The sequence below is a fragment of the Dipodomys merriami genome, unplaced genomic scaffold (assembly GCF_024711535.1).
Source record: "Dipodomys merriami isolate MVZ:Mamm:240054 unplaced genomic scaffold, mDipMer1.0.p SCAF_6, whole genome shotgun sequence".
NCBI lineage: Eukaryota > Metazoa > Chordata > Mammalia > Rodentia > Heteromyidae > Dipodomys > Dipodomys merriami.
In genome coordinates this window covers 19,594,414-19,614,788 of record NW_027206179.1, presented here as the reverse complement: position 1 = coordinate 19,614,788, position 20,375 = coordinate 19,594,414, and the positions used below count along the sequence as shown (strand labels likewise).

General features: G+C 39.8%; 1 protein-coding gene across 3 annotated transcripts in view; it reads right to left on the bottom strand.

Moving 5' to 3' along the window:
* Window positions 1–20,375, bottom strand: part of Nalcn (sodium leak channel, non-selective) — a 230,975-nt gene that overhangs the window by 49,065 nt on the left and 161,535 nt on the right. For all 3 annotated transcript variants that reach the window (XM_070002669.1, XM_070002668.1, XM_070002670.1), the window contains one exon: window positions 6,364–6,437. In XM_070002669.1, the coding sequence (XP_069858770.1) occupies window positions 6,364–6,437 (74 nt within the window). The remainder of the gene's footprint in view (window positions 1–6,363; window positions 6,438–20,375) is intronic.

Here is a 20,375-nt window from a genome sequence, read left to right as displayed (position 1 = left end):
TGAAGACTGAGTATCAGGTTTGACAGAAGGGCCTCACAGGAAGGTCAGTCTTTTCTGCTCTGGGATCCACAGTGACAGCTGCGAGAGACAGGTGCTGGCTGTTGCTCATAACTTATCTCCATGCCACCATTCTTAATAACGTGCTGTCTGCTTCCCTCAAAATGGCTACCACCATGATACAGTAGTAGACAGGTTTCAGCTGGCTCCCAGTGATCCTCACCTCATGGTTTTTGTTCCCTTGTAACTCTCTTAAGCAGTTCAGCACAGAAGGAAGTGGGGATGGGACATGTGAATGGACACTCTGACTACCATCTTCCAGCACATCTTGTCTCACCGGCATACTTGCCTTCTTCTATGCTCTGATGGAGCATGCCACCATGTTGGGTGACACTCTATGGAGAGACTTGCTTCTTAAGAATGGAAGGAAGCCTCCAGCAGACAGTTCAAGAGGAACTGGGGCTTGAATCTCACCACCTGGGAGAAACTGAACTCTGTTAGTAAGACAGGAGCGGCCTAGGAATGGGATGACACATTCAATTCCAGATGTGTGTAGCTGTGTGGGAGGCTTGAGAATTAGCTATGTTCATATTTCCAGTCCAAACAATGGGTAGAAAAGGTGACCCATGCATGGACCACTGGAATTCTGGAGTCATTTGTTATGTAGCAAGAGAGAATGAAGGTGGCTATTACCACTTTTAGAAACTGTCCATTATTTTTCAGGAAAAGATGAGTCTAAATCGAAAGCTGAATCTGTCTGGCCCAGTTTTTCTGGCTTCCTCTGGTCTACTTCTCTGGGTTCTTCTTTTTAACCCAAAGCACCTCCTACTCTCCAGGTTATTCTCTCGGGTCTTCCTGTTCCTCACATGCAACATGTTCCCAAGTCTTCTAACAGAGTAGGGGTTGTTTATAAAATCATTCACTATCATTTCCCAGCTCTTTGTACGTAGTGGGTGCTCAAGAAGTATTTGTTGAATGAATGAACTTTGAAATGCTATGATCAAACATTTCATTTCTTTTTACCCAATTCATGCTTATAAAGTATGAAAATAATGGCAAAATTAAACAGTGTGTGTTCAAATGATTCTTTAGAAGGGAATATTAATCTTATGTCAAGTTAGAATGCTATGCCATTCAAGATGGATAGCTTGCACAAGTTTAATAGATGATCTTTTGAGAGTAATGAAAAGAGTCAGATGTTGCTTCTCAGAGTATCCAGAAAATGTGGAAATCTTTCCCTGTGTTATATATGAAAGCTTTTAGAAGACCTTGAAAGCCAGTGTGGAGCAGAATACTCTAGCAGTGGAACTCATTTCAATTTCCGGAACCAGAGATTTTTTTCCTGTTCCTGGGAACACAGTCTCCACATAGCTCATCTTGTAGCAATGTGCTGGCAAGACTGATATTGTGACAGACTTAGGAATGAGAAGCTTTCATCTGTCACCCAACAAATAAGATGCATGCACCATTCAAGTTACTTGGAAACAGCCCTACTCAGGAAGAGAAGTCCTCACATGTTCAATGAAATCCTATTTTGCCACTTTCAATTTTTCATCAAGTTTCAGATGCCTTTTGGATTTCATAGAAGAATAAAAAGTATATTTTCTAGAAGAAAATGTTCATTTATTTGCTGCTCAGAAGAAAAAGCCAAGCTAATGGAGTTGAGAAAACATGCTGTGGTCTTTAGGGACCATCTTGCTTTTCTTGGAGGAAAGTCAGGGGAGAGGGCAGAGAGGCCAAGGTCTCTGACATCTTTGCTGTCTCTCTTCCTACTGGCATGTCAGAGAAGGCCAGTTTTTTAGAAACTCCATCTAGTGGTTTCATATTGAAAAAAAAAAAAAAAGATCTGTCTACCCAGCTCCTAGAAGGGGGAGGGCACAAAGCTTCAAATGTCTGGTGAAAAATAATGAAGTCTTTTGTCTTGTGTGGGTGAGGAAATTCTCCATTATGCAGGCATATGTAATCCCTTTATTCCTGTTCCCTGGAGGAGAATTACAGTGAGGCATTTTCCTTTTCCCAGTTGGGGTTAATGTTGTGCCCTCTCTACCTTTGAAAGTAAAACAAGATGAGGACCCCTGATGATGGTTAGAATGTGGGAATATTTTTCAGCAAACACACATTCCCAGTTGCAAAAATATTACCCCTGGTTTCGTGCCAAGCCTTTGAAAAAAATATGAAAGATTTATTCTTTTTCTTTTTCCTTCACTCTTCTTGCATTGCCTTTGGGCTGTGGAATTTTCAAACTGCCCCTTATACAACAGTCATATATATATCTTCTATATATATACACGTATATATATATATGTATATATATATATATATATATATATGTATATGATCTTTTATGGGAGCTGGGAAAAGAGAGACATATCTTAAGAAATTGTCTCTATTTTTCTTGATGTTTCTCCATCTCAAATATTTTTAAATTGGCCCAAAGATGGTGGTTATAAGAGAGCTCTTTGGAGCTTTATTAGCCTTTAAACACCACTAGTTGTTTATAGACACAGTAGCAGGGGTCCTCCACGCCTCTCTTTGTCTCCGTGTCTTCTTTCTTAATGTTCCAGAACAAGGTTGTGGGAAAAGACTGCACATTCTGTAATGAAAGAGAGAGAGAGGCTCCGAGTCTACAAATTATTTTCAGTCATTATAGAAACGTTGAGTTTCATAGGATACCATCTGGTATTAAATGTAATTAGCAGCGAGAGAAACCTCTGTGTAGTATGCAGAGCTTTTGGCTTGACTCAGATCCTGAGCTCCACCAGGTAATGTACTTTAAAGTATTATCAGATGTTGGTTAATGTAATGTAATCACATCCACAGACAACAGGAAAATAGTCCTTCAGTGGTAATTATGTAAAACCATGAGTGTATAACGGAGCAAGAGAAGAGATAATGAACCTTTCCTGGAAACAGCTCTTACCTGACTCCTGACAATGTGACCATCCACAGCAGAGAGACAATGGCAGGCTGATGGTAATGGGTGAGGCCCTGGGTAATGGCCTCTTGCTGAGAAGAGGAGAAAGCTGCGAATCTATCCCGGTGAACGCTCCACTCTTTTTGATTCCGCCCCTTCCCGAGTAAATGGATATAGCTCTTTAATAGCAGCAGCAGGTTATTTCTTCCTAGTTTTGCATTATTCATTAAAGCATGTTCTTCTATAGTGATATGTAAATACATGGGTGACCAGGACCTCACGTAGCTTCAAAATAATCTCTGAATATCTTTATCATTATATCATATTTACCATCTGCATGTGCTTTAGACAAAGAAGAATTAACTCATTGGAAACTGATTTTTTCGATGCATCCCTAAAAATTCTGAAACAAAATCTCTGAACTTCCCCTAACACATTCACTAAAATTCAGATTTGATAAACCAACTATAGACTCAGAAATGTGAATACATGCTGGGCACCAGTGGCTCATACCTGTAATCCTAGGTTCTCAGGAGGCTGAGATCTGAGGATCCTGGTTTGAAGGTAGCCCAGGCATGCAAGTCCATGAGACTCCTATCTCCAATATACCACACACAGAACTGGAAGTGGAGCTATGGCTAAAGTGGTAGAGTACTGGCCTTGAGCAAATATGCCAAGGGACAATGACCAGGCAGGCCCTGAATTCAAGTCCCAGGACTAGCACAGAAAGCAAACAAACAAAAAACCTCACACAAATACAATATGACTGAATTTTTACCATTTATAAGTAAAATTTGACAAATGTTGAAAGAAACTGTACAATTTTCTACAGATATGTGTTTTATATTTTCTGTATGGCCTATTGTGTTACACTCCAATGACAAAATAGTAAAAGCAATAGTAAAAGCAACACCTTGTTGAAATAATCTATGGAAATGGAAAATATCTGAACAAGGCTTTGCTTTTACTAATTATCTTTCCTGGGATTCCACACAATTGGAATCATGTAGGAGAAATTCTCCAGCCTTTCCAGATTGGTTTCTTCCTCTAGTTGGTTGTTGTAATGGACAGGCACAAAGCAAAGCATAGATAAGGGAACTATTGTAGTCATATTTTGCCACTTCCAAATCTTTAGTATTTCCTGTTTTATAAAAAATATTTATGGGAAAAAAACTGATTTTGGTTATCACTGAATTATATTTCAACTGGTCTAAAAGAGTGTGTTCAAGTGTCAGAAACATCTTACGGAAAAACCAATAGCAAATCACTAGTTTTAATAGATTCACAAAGAGGAGTATGATATAGATACTAATGCTCCACTATCTTAAAACCACTATGTCAGGTGGTTGGCCCAGACCTTGGCCTCAAGGATCTCTGTCTCCCTTGCTCTCATCTGCAGGGGAGGGGGAAGGTGGGACATACCTAGGCCCTCACAGGGGTGTGAGGGTATCTTACTCGTGTGAAACACGAAACTGCAGAGAAATGACACGAACTTATCCAAAGTTGCTGAATGGCTGCATGACTAATGAAACAGTAATTTTAAAAGAAGAACTTGCCAAATTGGGGGGGGAGGTAAGGTAAAGGGTAAAAAAAAATCTTTCCTGAATGAATGGATGGATGGCTTAGGGACATCTTTTAGTGGAAAAAAATAGCAAGTGTTCTTTCGATAATTATAGTTGAATAAATGTATAGAGATTTCATCTAGTACATGAATTGTACTTATGTCCAATGAAATGCTGAATGAGATAAAATGATTAATAAGAAAGAATGATAAATAAGAGAAAAGCTAGCCTTATGTGTTTCATTTAGTATACGGAGCTGTGGTAGAGCTCCCAGGCTTTGAACTCAAGCTGCAGTGCTGGTACAAAAATAGAAAGATTACTCTAAGTGCATGACAACATAAATCAAAATACCATACTCTAAATATCATATAAGACTGAGCATTCAGCCAGTTAGAAGGACACCGTCTTAGCTAATGAGGTGCTCATTAACAAAAGTTGGAACTTCCACAAATAGTGTCCATGTTGAATTATTTCATTGTGACATTTCTCTACTCACCCAGCCTTGCAGGAATGGTAATGTGCCTTGCATGATTTCAGGGCTTTGAATTAAAGGAAGCCTCTGCAGAGGCGGTGGTGCTTTGAAAAGCACGCGCTTCGTTGTTTGCAGAGAAAAGGTCATTGCTTTTTGCAAGAAAGCTTCCTGGGTGAAGCTGAACAGCAAAGTCGAGGGCTGAATGACAGCAAATTGAACAGCCACCTTTGGTTTTGGAGACCACTTCTGGTTTGAAGGGGCATGTGTCTTCCTGGGAGTGGATGGGTATTTCTGGAGGACCCTGTCATGAACTTGTGTAGTAGAGTCACAGAGTGGGTGACGATCCTGAAGTTCTGTGAGGAATTCAAGGTCAGTCTTCTGGTCAGATCCCGGGGGTAATACCAGGATTAATCAGCAGCCAATCAGAGCAAGGCTATGTTGAGATTCAGGATTTCTCTTTCAACTAGCGCTTTATGTAGAAATATTTATTCTCCTCTGAAAAGCTATCCAACACATGTGTCATTCCGTGTCAGAATGCAAATCATTGTGGAGTAAGCACTTGGTAGGAGAAACATTTTCATTTGCTCACAAATTGCAGGTAATAAGGTGAAAGTAGTTTCTCATACCATATATACTTAGCTTTATTTCTACCTATCTTCCATGTTACACTAAAACCCATTCTGAAGAAAATGCTTTCGTGGCCACTTTTAACACTGCATGTGGTACAGGAAAGCTAACTCTTCCCACTTGCCACAAGTGGAAGGAGAGATGTTCAACTGGCCTTGTCAGTCACTCCACCCCACCATTCAAGAACATCTACACCCACAATGCAGCAAAGAAGGCTGTGGCGACCAGTCATGCCCTTTAAGTGGATCAAGTTATTTATTATCAAACTATTTATTATAACATAAGTCTTGAACACCTAAGTAGGTAGCTTAACTTTCCATATTGATACTGCCTTTCAAGAAATAGGCTGGAAAGAATTAAAATTACAAGAATTCAGAGAGGGGATATATTTGCTTTTTCAATCCTTAATAGATTTTTATTCAGTTAGTAATATATTAAATCAGCCATAATTACTTTTTAAAAACCTGCTCTCTGACCATTTGTTCCTTTATATTCCTTTCAGATATCACAGAGGATATAAACTGATAATAATAATGACAAGTTTTTGCCATCTTTTCACAAATATTTGTTTTTATTGTTTATTTTAAAATATATGATACATAAAAGACATGTCCTATTGTGCTTTCTTCAGAAAGACACTGGTGATGTATTTGACATTATTGATAAGTATGTAGATGCTCAAAACATACTTTCTAAGAGAAAATACATATCCAGGAAATTAGTTCAGAAAACATAGTCATTAACATGGTCCTACCTGTGTTCAACCATGTCACAATATTTATTGGAGTTACCTTAGGATCTTGGTAACTGCAGTCTCCTTTTCCAGAAGGTTCCTTGCCCTGATGCTGAAAACAGACTTGCGAAACTGAAAAAGATAAGAAAGTAATTTATTTTGGGAAAGCAAATAGAATGAAATATTGGGTGATTATTAAATCGATAGTATTCAGATATTAACCCATTAACTATAAACATTTTTCACTTAAGCATCATCACATGACTGATTTTGGGATTTAATATTCTATTTTTACTTTTCTGTGAGCAGAACTACAAATGCGCCAGTGGAGCTATGCATCACAGCTACGGACAGGGAGCAGGATGAGCTGGCCACACGTCACCGGCAATGCCACTGTCCTGGACCTCAACAGGGTTCTGTTTCCCAAAGAATTTAAAGTTGAAACCAAGACTTATTTGCTACTGTTTAGGAAGCCATTCTCCAATGCACATTGTTGTCTTGTTGTAAGGCTCTCAGCCTGTGATGATAAATTTGAACATGAGTTTTGAAGTTGTTTTATCTTTTGGCATAGGGACACGGAAGAGGAACTGGCAAGGTTTCCTTGGAGTTGGCAGTGATAAGACCTGTCCCTGAGAAGAGAATGAAGATAGGCAAATCTGAGAGGCTGAATACAAGCCAGAAGATACACCCGACTCTGTCTTTTTTCTTAGTCGTAGAAGTTAAAACTGTGCCAGGTGAGCAAGGTGGAGAATGGACAGAGAAGGGCAGGGGGAGAACAGGAAATGTACTATCAGGGTGGACTCATCAAAACAAGTAATGGGAAGGTAACTCCCAGCAGCCGGAGTGGAACTAGCAAGGGGATGGTGAGTTGCTCACTGTCACCAATAGATTGGATTGACTGGACACTGGGCAGGAATGCTAGTGGCTCATGGAAGACAAAGGATTGTCAGGAATCAAGATCAGCTGACTCTAGAACACCATAGCCTTAGAAGGAAGCCCAGGCTAGGTGTCAATAGTGCAAAGTATGACACAGCAGAGGGTCACGTGCTGCACTATATGTGCAGTGGAAAGGATGACAGGGGCTTTCACAGTGCAGCTGGGGAAGGAAGGGAAGTCTGGAAGCGTTAGCCATGACCTCATGGAGGAAGCTGAAGTTAGGCTGGGCCTTGCAGTACTTCTGCAGGCAAAGGTAGCAGTAGGTAGAATTACAAATACAAGCCACAGGGTGTTAGTTTGGTGACAAGGGTCTGTACATGTGCTCTGCTAGGTGGATTGTCAAACAAAACAAAGAGAAGAAATGTGGCCCGCTGGAATAGTATTTGGCCACAAACAGGAATGAAATTATTTATGGTATTAGCCATAATCAGGATGGAACTAGAGATCACCAGGCTGAACATACGCCTGCTCAGTGCAAACCTGGCAGCACAGGCTGCCCCACCTCCCTCCACTTCCATCCTGATGGCTGGGGACATGCCTTCTTTGTCATCCCTGCACCAGGCAGCTGTACAAACCCAGCCACCTCCTCCTGCCTTGCCAATAGAGCCAGAGACTACTAAGACAGACACCCATGCCAGCACAGGGCTGGGGAGGAACATCAAGCAATTCCCCCATGATTTCCACCACGCACAAAGTGGCTAAAGGCTACAGTTTTTGTCCTGAATTTGAATTTATTAAAGTAAAATAGAGCATTCATATGTACAAGAGAGTGCTTGAGAACTGTTTTCAAATTTTTGTCTTTACTTTTTTTTTTTTGTACTGTGTATTGAACCCAGGACACGGCACTTGCTAGGCAAGCACTTTGTCACTGAGCTACATCCCAACCCTGTTTTCAAACTTTGAGATTTACCACAGAAGCAGTGAGTGGAAGGAGACATAATATTGTAATCAAAGAACTTCGGATTCTACAAGTACATATATGTAGATACAGGCTTAAGTATTTGATACAATATATATGCATTTAAACATGTTTAGAATGTTCTTAATGGAGAAGACCTACAGTGGTTATCACTTCTTAGTGTCTCTTGTGGCTGCAGTATAGCTTTGCGTATTTCTTTTAGCTAAGGAGACGGCTTTGCTACTCTGCTCTGGAGTGCCCTCTGCTGGCCCCAAAAGATTCTGACAGTGCCCTGAAAATCAAACCATGAGGCACACAGGGATCCATTTCAGGAAGATTTTATAGCAGAAATTGTCAATTATAGTTATGAACGAAACCAGAACTTGATCTCTCTATACTTAACTGCATCAAAGATACAGGGATTAAAAAGAAGGTAGTTATGTTTACAGACTGTGCCCTGACAAAGCAGAAAGATTAGTTAGAAGAGTTTTGGCTTGTGGTTTTACTTTACTAGTAAGCTTAAAACATTCAATTCCATTAGGACATAGTTTCTTGACCTAATTAACAAGACAAATAAATTTAAATACTGAGAAATACAAATATGAGAGTCTTAGACTCTTGTGTGTGTGTGTTTGTGTGTGTGCACCCACTCACGCACATGCGTGTGCCAGTCTTGGGACTTGAACTCAGGGCCTAGGCACTGTCCCTGAGATTATTTTTCTCAGTTCTAACACTCTACCACTTGAACTACAGCTCTACTTCTGGCTTTTTGGTGGTTAATTAGAAATAAAAGATTCAAGGGGCTGGCTTTGAACCATGATCTTCAGATCTCTGCCCCTAGAATGGCTAGAATTACAGGCATGAGACACTGGCATCTGACAATAGTCTTAAACTTTTCATTCAAAAGATGTGGCTGGGGCTGGGGGTTTAGCTCAGCGGAAGGGCACCCGCCTGGCGTGCCCAAGGCCCTGGGTTCGGTTCTCAGCCCTGGTTAAAAAAAAAAAAAGATGTGGCTAAGTCGGGGGGGGGTTGCTCATTAGTAGAGCTTGTACACAGCCTTGGGTTCAATCTTTTGAGAATAAAATAAAACAAATCAACAAAAAATGAGGACATAAAACACAATTTTGTTTCCAGATATTCATTCTTTTCACAGAATTAAAGATGTTTGGCCTAGAAGGATATATCAATTGATGGGTCTTGTCAATTTTGGGGGCAATGTCTTAAGTCAGAGGACCTGGAGAACTTTTCCTCCAGTTTTGGGGAGTATGAATCCAGCATGGGTGTGTTTCTGGACAGTTCAGTGCAGCTCCCTGTCCTCTTCCCCATGTAGTGGCAGTTGGATTCAGAGGTCTCTGGTAGAGATGGGTTGGTCCTTTAGTAGGGCTATAGGTGGCATCCGTTCTGTCACCATGAGGGACTCACTACTCAGTAACTCTCTGTTTTTTATGATGTCAGCAGTACTGATAGCATCCACTCAGTTTGCAAGACTGTCATTTCAAGTTATTTGTTGGAAAGCTTTAAAAAAATGTATCTAATGAAGAGCTTTCCTTCCTGTGTGACTTGGTTAACCAGTGCTATTGTTTGCAAGCAAAGGGCAGGATAAATACTTGATTTTCGACTTCTACTGAGAGTTTCTATTATGACCTCCATACAGGTTTGAACGTATATGACGGATTTCAGTCTACTGCAATTGTTATTCCTATTACAGGCCAAATGCTCACTTTTTAGGAAGTTTGGCAGGCTGGCTCATAACCCCTGAATTCACTGGCAGAGCTTCCTTGGTGTCTGAATGACAAGACACTCCAATCTACTTCTCCTTTTCAATCAACAATGTTTTCCAAGAAGTCCTGGTTTATTTATTGCCAAATGACTTTTTAAGAACATAATCTAGGCCGGTGGCTCACAACTGTCATCCTGGCTACTTAGAAGGCTGAGATCTGAGGATCACAGTTCAAAGCACCCCAGGCAGGAAAGTCTGTGAGACCCTTATCTTCAATTAATCACCAGAAAACTGGAAGTAGTGCTGTGGCTCAAATGGTAGAGCACTAACTAGCCTTGAAGTGAAGAGCTGAGGGACAGCAACTAGGCCCAGAGTTCAAGCCCCATGACCAACCAAAAAAAAAAAAAAAAAAAAAGAACATACTCTAGATTTCAGCTATGGTGTTTATTGCTACTGAGCCAGTGATTTCCCAGAACTTTTTCTGAATGGGAAAACTAATCGGTTTTCTATTTAAATTCAAACTGACATCTCCATCTCCATCTCACTTCAAGACTCTTGCTTGCCAAGGCCAAAGGGCTGGCAGCGTGTCTACGGTCCCTCAACAGTGTTCCACATGTCCCTCCCCAGTCACCTCAGCACAACTGCAGCGAGCACAAGACAGCCAGGGAACGTGGGAGAATGTCTGCACAGCTGCCCGCCCTTCTATGCATCTGTACCTTTTCATGATTCCCACACTGCCAGACCAAAACGTTAGAGCATTCCTGACTCCTTCCTCATCTCATCCTTCTGCTGCTTCAGCTCTCACGGAAGAATGCCTACCGCCAAAGGCTCTGTCAGTGTGCTTGGCCTGTGGGGAGGTCGACGACTGTCTAAGGCCCCTCTGGTGGTAGTTTCTTTGGAAAAGGTCTGTGGGAACCCGTTCCTTATCACGTTACTTAGGAGAAGGTACTTTGCAATTATTTTTTTCTGTCCTTTCAAACTTCAAAGTCAGTTTTCCTGGTTATAAAAAAGTGACTCACCTACACTTTCCGGATAGATGCTATTCTAGTTTCTTCTAAGATAAAACATGACTGCTGAAGAGTAACAATAATCAAATGCACTTTCCTTTACAACCCCCTTGCTTTTCTTTTTAAGAGTCCCAACTATCAATATCAATATATATATTAATTTAAAGTCCTGCTCTTTGTCTGATGTGTATTTCGGTTCTTCTCAATTTTTGGCTGATGTTTTCAAGTGCCTGGTATACATCTTCAATAAGTAGTTTCAAATATTTTGCTACTTCAGCAAGGTTTGCTAATTGTTCTAGTCTTACTGTGAAATCCTTCTTCAGATTTTTTTAAAACTATACATGGAGGCTCTAGACTTACGAAATTGGTCTTTATCTTATAAACTGTTCTCATCCTTGTCTTCATTGCTTTTTGATTCTTAAAATTTGATTCTTAAAATTCTTAAAATTTTCCTTTTCTTAAGTTACTTTCTAAGTCTCTTGGGGCCATCATTGATGTATTTATTCCTCTCATAATTCTTCCCTGCATCCATTGGTAACTTTCTTGAGCTAAGCTGAGTTGTTCTCATTCATATTTATGTTATGATTTAGAACTTACATGATTTCTAAGTTCTTTTAGGTTTTTTTTTCTTTGAGTAGGAAGCTACAGGTAGAGCACTTTCTGAGCAAGTCTCATGGCATGACCTTTTGTGTTTTTATTTCCTCTTTTGGGGCTGTATGGAGGTTGAACTCATGGCCTGAGCACTGTCCCTTAGCTTTTACTCGCAAGACTGTTGCTCTACCAGTTAAAAGCCATGCCTCCACATCTGGCTTTTTGGTACTTAATTGGAGTTAAGATTCTCACAGATTTGTCTTCCTCAGCTGGTTTCAAACCTTGGTCCTCAGATCTCAGCCTGCTGATTAGCCATGATTATGGGCAGGAGCCACTGCTGTCCCCACTGCAAATTATTTTTCTTATAATACCTTGTAGGACATTTGCCTTTGAGTGTCTTCTCTGGCTCATTTTTGTGCATCCTCAGGTTGCCCAACCTATTTCGAACTACTTCCTCTGCTGTCATTTTAATGCTGTGATCTAATTGTCAGTGTTCTTCAGGGTTCTGTTCCCCGGTCTCTCAAGCTGCCCATCCCTCAATTTTATCTGGACCTCCTGTTTTTCTCATGTCTCTTGTTCTCATCTGTTCAACTGTGACTTCACTTCTGAACATATTTCTTCCCTAAGATGGCCACTTTAACAGGGATGCTCTCTAATGCATTCTGTCCTCCTCCACGTCATGGTAGGCTGGGAAGCATGTGGCCGTCGGTTTGACTGTAGCTGCTCTCATCTAGGTGGCTATGAATGAGTAGTTTGGTTGGTGTTGTCCAGGGACTTAGGGTTTTGTGGGGGAGGTGTTTTGTTATACTCACAAGGTAAATCAAGGAGATTCAAATACTAAGCTGACCCTGTTCTCTTCCTGCAAGACTTCTTACCTTTCCTCAATGATTTCTGATGCAAGTTTATCAATCTTAGTATTCTTGCAGAGAATAAAATTCTGGTTTTATTAATATGATTTGTTGCTTTCTTCCCCTCAATTTGATCTTTACTGTTCTTTTCCTTCTGCTGTCTTTCTGTGTTCTTGGTGATTTCATAATTCCTGAGTTGACTGCATGGAAGATTAATTAATGTAAGCTTCTTTTTAACCAGATATGCCTTTGACATTATAGTTTTCTCTCCAAAAATACCATCAGCTACTACCTTCAAATATGATATGTTCATTTCTTTTCAATGTTAGCTGTTTTCTGATTTCCCTCCCTTTTTGCTCTATTAATCATCTAAAGTAAAAGTGCAGCTTCTAAATGTGTGTGTGTTTCTTTTTGTGGTTGTTATTTTCTTGTTACAAGTTTCTAATTTCATTACATTCTAGTCAAATAAGTTGTGCTCTAGGATATTGATTTGGTGTATATTTAGTCAGTGCTCAAATTGTATAAGTCATATATTTGTGGTTGAATTTTAATGTTATTCTGCAGCTATTGCATGAAGAGTTATACGAATGTATTTTACATGCATATTGCAAAACCTGTATATTTTAATTAATCTTTTTCACTTTTTGGTATGTGCTGAAGTGACATATATTTATGTATATATATACACTTTTAAGTTAATTTACAAATAAATTCTTACAGATAAGAATTACTCTTCTTTTCTTTTTTTTTTTTTTTTGTTGGTTGTGGGGCCTGACCTCTGGGCCTGGGTTCTGTCCTTCAGCTCTTCAGCTCAAGGCTAGTGCTCTACCACCTGAGCCACAGTACCACTTGTGGCTTTTTCTGCTTATGTGGTGCTGAGGAATTGAACCCAGGGCCTCATGCATAAAGGCAAGCACTCTACCACTGAGCTACCTTCCCAGCCCTGAATTACTCTTCTTTTACAGAAAAGAAATCTGAAAATCACAAAAACTAAGTTGTCTTAGGTAACACATATTATAAATGCAGAATTACTATTATTAGAACTCTGGATAGTACAATTTACTATATATCATGACACCCATGTAAGATGTCACTAGACTTAACAAAATTAAAAAAAAAACCTCTAAATGGAAATATAGCACAATATTTTTTCTGCTTGTCTTAAAAGATTGAGTTGGTTGGGCTGGGAAGGTGGCTCAGTGGTAGCGTGCTTGCCTTGCATGCCTGAGGCCCTGGGTTCGATTCCCCAGCACCACATAAGCAAAAAGAAAAAAAAGCCAGAAGTGGCGCTGTGGCTCAAGTGGTAGAGTGCTAACCTTGAGCTGAAGAGCTGAGGGACAGCGCCTAGGCCTAGAGTCCAGGCTCTACGACTGGACCCCCCCCCAAAAAAAAGTTTGAGTTGGCATGTATTATACATTTTTACTTATCACAAATCTCAATGCAAAATGGAAACTATCCAACCTTTTGACTTTACACACACACATGTACATAGACACAGATACAAGTACATAGACACACATACATACACACTCTCTCTCACACACACTCTCCGATTATTACAATAGCTTTACGGCACTAAAAGAGGTCTGGGAGTTTTCTAGCCCATAAAAGCTGTCATGGTCTTAGTACTTCTATTTTGCATTTATTGTTTCCTTATAACCAGGAAATCCATCACAACTTCCAGTTAACCAGAATATCAATCCACTGAAGCCAATTCCCTGGGAATAACTATACATCTATTAGGGGCTATTCAATTCCTCTGGGATTTAGCCATGTACAGACCTTCAGAATTGGAATACCACTGAGGTGACCATTTAGAAAGTGAAGCCATTAATATTTTCTTTTTTTTTTTTTCTTTGGGTCTGGTCGTGGGGCCTGAACTCTGGGACTGGGCGCTGTCCCTCAGCTCTTCAGCTCAAGGCTAGCGCTCTACTATTTGAGCCACAGTGCCACTTCCGGCTTTTTTCTTTTTGTTTATGTGGTGCTGAGGAATCGAACCCAGGGCCTCATGCATGTTAGGCAAGCGCTCTACCACTGAGCCACCTTCCAAGCCCAGCCATTAATATTTTCTTTTGGGGGGGGGTTCGGTTGTGGGGTCTGAACTCTGGGCCTGGGCGCTGTCCCTCAGCTCTTCAGCTCAAGGCTAGCACTCTACCACCTGAACCACAGCCAACTTCTGGCTTTTTTTTTCTGCTTATGTGGTGCTGAGGAATCGAACCCAGGGCCTCAGGCATGCAAGGCAAGCGCTCTACCACTGAGCCACCTTCCCAACCCGCCATTAATAGTTTCTTGGGAAGGAACACACCAGGTACTGCAAGTATTTAATTGTTTTTGATTTGCAGCATTGACAATCAAGTTCTGTTTCTAACAGCACCAAATTTGAGTAGCCCTATTTTCTCTTCTCACTTGGAAAACATTGGCAGATTAATAGTAAATTGGAAAGTGGTTCCAAGAACATACGACCGTAAGGCACAAAATCATGGTCCATTGAATAGGGCTTGATAGGTGTCATTTATGTTGGGAAGGTATAGTATAATTATTGTAATGAGCCACTCTATTGAATAAGTTTCCCACATAAAATATAGTCTTTGGAAATAAGTAATTACTTAAAATTACATAGGTGGAAGGTGGTACCTCATTCGACTACATTTGAATCTTTCATGCACCCGTGAATTGAAAATTAATATCAAAGTGCATATGACAGATCATGTGTATGACGAGAGTTCTATAAAACAAACTTTTTATAGAATTAGCATTTTGCTTGAAAAGAAAGAATTTTAAAAGGTGATTCATGTAGGCGTAGTAAGATTAAAATGGTCATATTGCAACCTATATAAAGGTGAATTCCATTATAATCTCATGTTACAGAGCATTGAAATGTGTCTTAAAAATATACATTTTGTGGAATGGGAGTTTTAGAAGATGGGTCAAGATGTTTTTTATCTTAAGTTATTTTTGTATTATAAATTTTGAACCTGTATAAATAACAGGCTGTGGTTTTAAATGCACATATTTATACGTATATGCGCACTCCACCAAACACACATACCAAACCTTCACTCTTCTTCTGGGCTTTGGGACACCTGGTACCAGTTAATTCCCACCTGGGTGAAACATCTCTTTGGCATCCTATGAATTTCACTAGACCATAAGCTCCATATGATAAGAATAGTATCTACTTTGTTTTCAAAAATTATATAGGACTTGAACTGCATTTGGAGCATGAATTATGTTTTCAATATTAAAAGCTTACTTTTAATCTTTATTCTCTTTTCTGTTGTACATTTTTGTCTTATTGAATAACATAGCAAATGTGAATGAATTATGTGAATTTTAAAGGTAGACTACTTATTGTGAAGTGAGTCAACTCACTTTATATGCAGGGAGGTATAATAAAACTGGAAACGAAATTTTGCACTTGCATTTTTTGACAGTCTTATCACTAAAGCAATAGTCAAAGATACTACAATTTGGTCCAGTCTACTCCCAAATGAGAAAAGCAATATCTTCAATTGAAAAAGATTTAAATATGTTTATAGGGATTTCTGGTATGAAGCTATAAATCTATACTGGAGAGATTTTCACAGAAGTAAGAGAAACAATAACTTTTGATTTACAGCTCATATAAACAGAAAGATAAAGAAAACACTGAAGAGACAATAAAAAGGTTGGATTTATGATCCTAGAAAAAATGTCAGTGCCTTTAAGTGTACAGGTGTTTAGAAATTTAAAAGTCCATAGCGTTTCTGTAGTGCAAGGAAATAGTCCTTGGATTCTAATTGTGTTTAAGTTGCATTTGAACTTCAGGAACAGACAACAAGAATATCGTTAACAATCAACTATTATGACAGAACTAGATGAGTCTAATCATGAAAGTTGGAATCTGTAAGTAAACTATATAAAAGAGAAGAATATGTCTGTCTATCTATGTATCTATGTATCTATCTAGACATTTTTAGCCACTTTATTGTTGTATAATTAATATACAAAATGATGCCCATATTTAGTGTACACAATTTGAAGAATTTGGAGTTAAATCTAAATCTGTGAAATCATCATCATAATGTATGTACAAAGTTATTCATCATCTCCAAATAAGAAAATATATTTTAAAGGTAGATTTAGGATTGGCCTTAACTCTTTGAAACTTATTTTGGAATTAGAATGAGAAAATGCTTGATTTAAAAAAAATCTTGGGCTGGGAAGGTGGCTCAGTGGTAGAGCGCTTGCCTTGCATGCCTGAAGCCCTGGGTTTGATTTCTCAGCACCACATAAGCAAAAAGAAAAAAAAAAGCCGGAAGTGGTGCTGTGGCTCAAGTGGTAGAGCGCTGAAGAGCTGAAGAGCTGAGGGACAGCGCCCAGACCCAGAGTTCAGGCCCCATGACCGGATCCAAAAAAAAAATCTTTCACATTACTCATAATCCTAATTTACTTTTAATTCTCATTGGACATATGCCCAAGAAACAGAACAGATTACATAAGTCTCAAGGTAAAAGTAATTACACAGTTAAATATTCTGCAAAAAAATGATGGTCTTCTCAATGGCGTTTCCCTTGCATATAACAATCCTCACCTGAGTAAAATATTGAGTTTTCAAACACAGCCATGCCTTACTTCCAGCTCAATAATTTTACATTGACTATCAATTTTTACAAAAGAAAAACTGCTTTGATTTTATGCTGTATATCTTTTAAAATTTCTCCCCCATTATTGTGCCTAGCTGGACAATCAGATATCTTCTATGGCAGTTTTAGGTTTAGGAGAGAAATGCAGAGGATTTTTCTATTTGGAGGGATGGACAGTGGCCCTTTGCGTTGACCCCACACTGGCCAGTGTCTTTGACATTGGGCCATGGTTATGCAGTAGCTCCGTAGAGTTCCCCAACTTCTGTAGATGCGTCTTTGTGATTCTGCAGAACATCTAAGCTATTCTTTCAGATAATTCTTTTGAAAGAGCAAAAATCCTATGAAAGAAAACAAGCTGTTTGCTCTCACATTCTGATTCTTTTTTGAACAAGTAAATGTTCAATCTGGAAATTACATACCAGGCTGAGTAAGTTGGTATGTGTAGAATTACTAACACAAATCATCAAACACTCTATAATCATATAGAAAATTGCAAAAATGCTGAATAGCAATCAACAAGGCTTTGTGAAATGTAAATCCTGCAGAATGACTTAATTTACTTCCGAGACACTAAGACATGAGACAGACAGTGCAGAGAGCCACGGAAATATCTACAAAAATCAAACTAAAAAATAAAATCAAATCAGACCAGGCACAGGAGAAGAAATAAATTGACAGTTATCTCTGAAGGTGAAACTTGGTTAAGTAAGTTGTTTGTCTTGACCGGCCATAAGCTGTGGTTGAGCCTGACACAGGGTGGTAGCTTTGGAATGGTTGGGTGGCCACTGGGAGATGACTTCTCCTAGGACAGCCAGCCACCCATCTGCGGGTGACAAGCAGACAAGGCGTGTACCGTTCACTGTGTATCCATATTCCAAAGCAGAGCCCAGCGAATGGATGTGAGAAGCAGTGAACCACACATTCCAACTGCAGTTTTCCTACATTTGCCAAGCAGGCCTGGCTGGAAGGAAGGGTCACACAATCACCGTTTATAATGGGTTATGTTTAACATAAGGTGGGTCTTGATCAACAAATTCTACAGCTTCGAAAATGTCCGGTCTCTAAACAACTCAGATGGCTCCAGAGCAACAGAGTCTATGTGGAAAATGAGCGATGTAGCTTGTGAGCAGGGTGGGAAAGGGAAACCAGGGGAAAGCAAAGGAAGGGGTCATCACGTTGTTTAAAAAAAGAAAAAACAAGAAAAAGAAAAAGAAGATGCACCCAATACCTGATTTATAAAATGGTAACCCTCCTGTATAATACCTTAATAATTACAGTACAGGGCTGGGAAGGTGGCTCAGTGGTAGAGCGCTTGCCTTGCATGCTTGAGACCCTGGGTTCGATTCCTCAGCACCACATAAGCAAAAAGAAAAAAGCCGGAAGTGGCGCTGTGGCTCAAGTGGTAGAGTGCTAGCCTTGAGCTGAAGAGCTGAGGGACAGCGCCCAGGCCCAGAGTTCAGGCCCATGACTGGACCCCCCTCCCCCAAAATAATAATTATAGTATATCTATAATTGAACAATCAGCCACATCTTTTTTAGAAAAAGAAGCCACAAAAAAGCAGGACAGTAAAGAAATCAGAAATGGCATTTTAAACAAATGAGTGGCGGGCAGCAGCGAGGCGCTGGGTGCACAGAGGGGGAGGGGGGAAGGGGGGGGAAGGATACCAGCCCCTCCCGGGTCTCGCCTCCTTTGAACACACCTGCCAGCATCCTTTTCCTTTTCCTCATCAAATGATAAATCCTTTGCTCAGGAAGTGTGAGAAACATCACACTTCTTTTTCAAGAGAAAATTAATTTCCAGGACTGGTATTTCAACTTGATGTTTCCTGTGAGATGTTACTTATTCCTAGAGCAGTTAACAGGTGTGTCATGGATTTGGCACTTTGAGTTCATCATCCCCTGGTCCTCCCGAGGTGACAGGCGGTCATGCCAGGGCTCAGACTGAGGAGGATGAATTTTTCCACCTCTGATTTATAGTCTGCTTTAGGAACAAACCAAACCAGAAAGCAAAACAGTCTGCTTCTTAGTGTGGGATGTGATTTCTGATTGGATGGTTGAAAGCAACAACTTGTGAATGTACTGACACAGGAGATGTAGCTTGTGTCACCTGCTTATGCTATTGAGTAAATTATGATTCTGAAGAAAAGAAGTGAGGAAATTAAGTAGAAGCCTTTAAAGAGAATACTTTTATTATTCACACATTTCATGATTTTTTTATCCACCAAAAATTTAAGAGCAAAGAATCATCTGTTGAGATCAAATGAGTGGCCAGAAAGATTAAACAGAAAAAAAAATATCATGTCAAACAAAGCATGAGACAAAAACTAGAGATGAAAATCCAAGGGGGAAAAAATCCTGAAACAGAAAAGCAACCTGTGACTAAGTGACAAACACAAATAACTTGAAGTGAATATCTTAGTCTACAAACAGGGACAAGTGTCCAATACAGGCAGTTCCAACTGAAGAGAAATGAAGAGAGATGCAGCACACCCTACTAACATTCCTGAACCTAATCGTGCACAGAAAAGTGGACAATGTCATCCTCGCCCCCGCCCCCATCCCAGCAAAGCAGCAAACTTTCAGCTAGATAAAATCTTAAATAGATACTGACATCAGACATGTCATCTACCATCTTGGGCTCAAATCCTTAACATGAAACATTCCATAAAGTTCATCATCATTGACACAGCCTAGAACAAAATGCCCAAGCCATTGTGGAAAGGCCAGCTGTTGGCATTCTAGAAACAGGGGGAAACTGGTATTTCATGAGAAGATGGGGCCTGAGAAGGGCAGGAGGAAGCTGAGAACACCCTAAAGACGTCATCCTCGTGGGGAGCCTAGACGAAGAGGCTCCTGAGCATGGAACAAGGTTATGTTTTATTGTCATATAGATTCCATTCTGAAGGAAGAGCAAATAGGCAAATGATGGTGACCATTTAAGAAAATAAAATAGAAAGGAGGAACTCCACAGGGAATACCTGCTAGAGAATTAGCTACTTTTGCAAGCTATAATATTTTACCTCTCACAAAATTAAAATTCTCCAGCTGATTACACTACCAAACTGCTGTGGATTCTGTGACCCAACTAATAGTAAAACACAAAATGTGTGTTTGCAGACATACAAACACACACACACACACACACACACACACACACACACACACACACACACAGAGTGTATATCCATGTATGTGTCTGTGGGCATCCCTTGCTGTTGTAAATTTTAGAAGTGAAAAATGGGAAATTATATTTCTGTAAAATTAACAACTAAATCTGCGATGCTTGCAGGTGGTTTCCCTACTGATACTTGAGTGCGGAATTGGAAGAAAAAAAACTTTAGCTGCTAAAGAAAGGGGTGCATTGGAACATGAGTAAGCTAGTATGTCTACTGATAATTCCCTCCATAGGCAAAGCACATAAATAGAAGTTATTTGGATGGTTTTT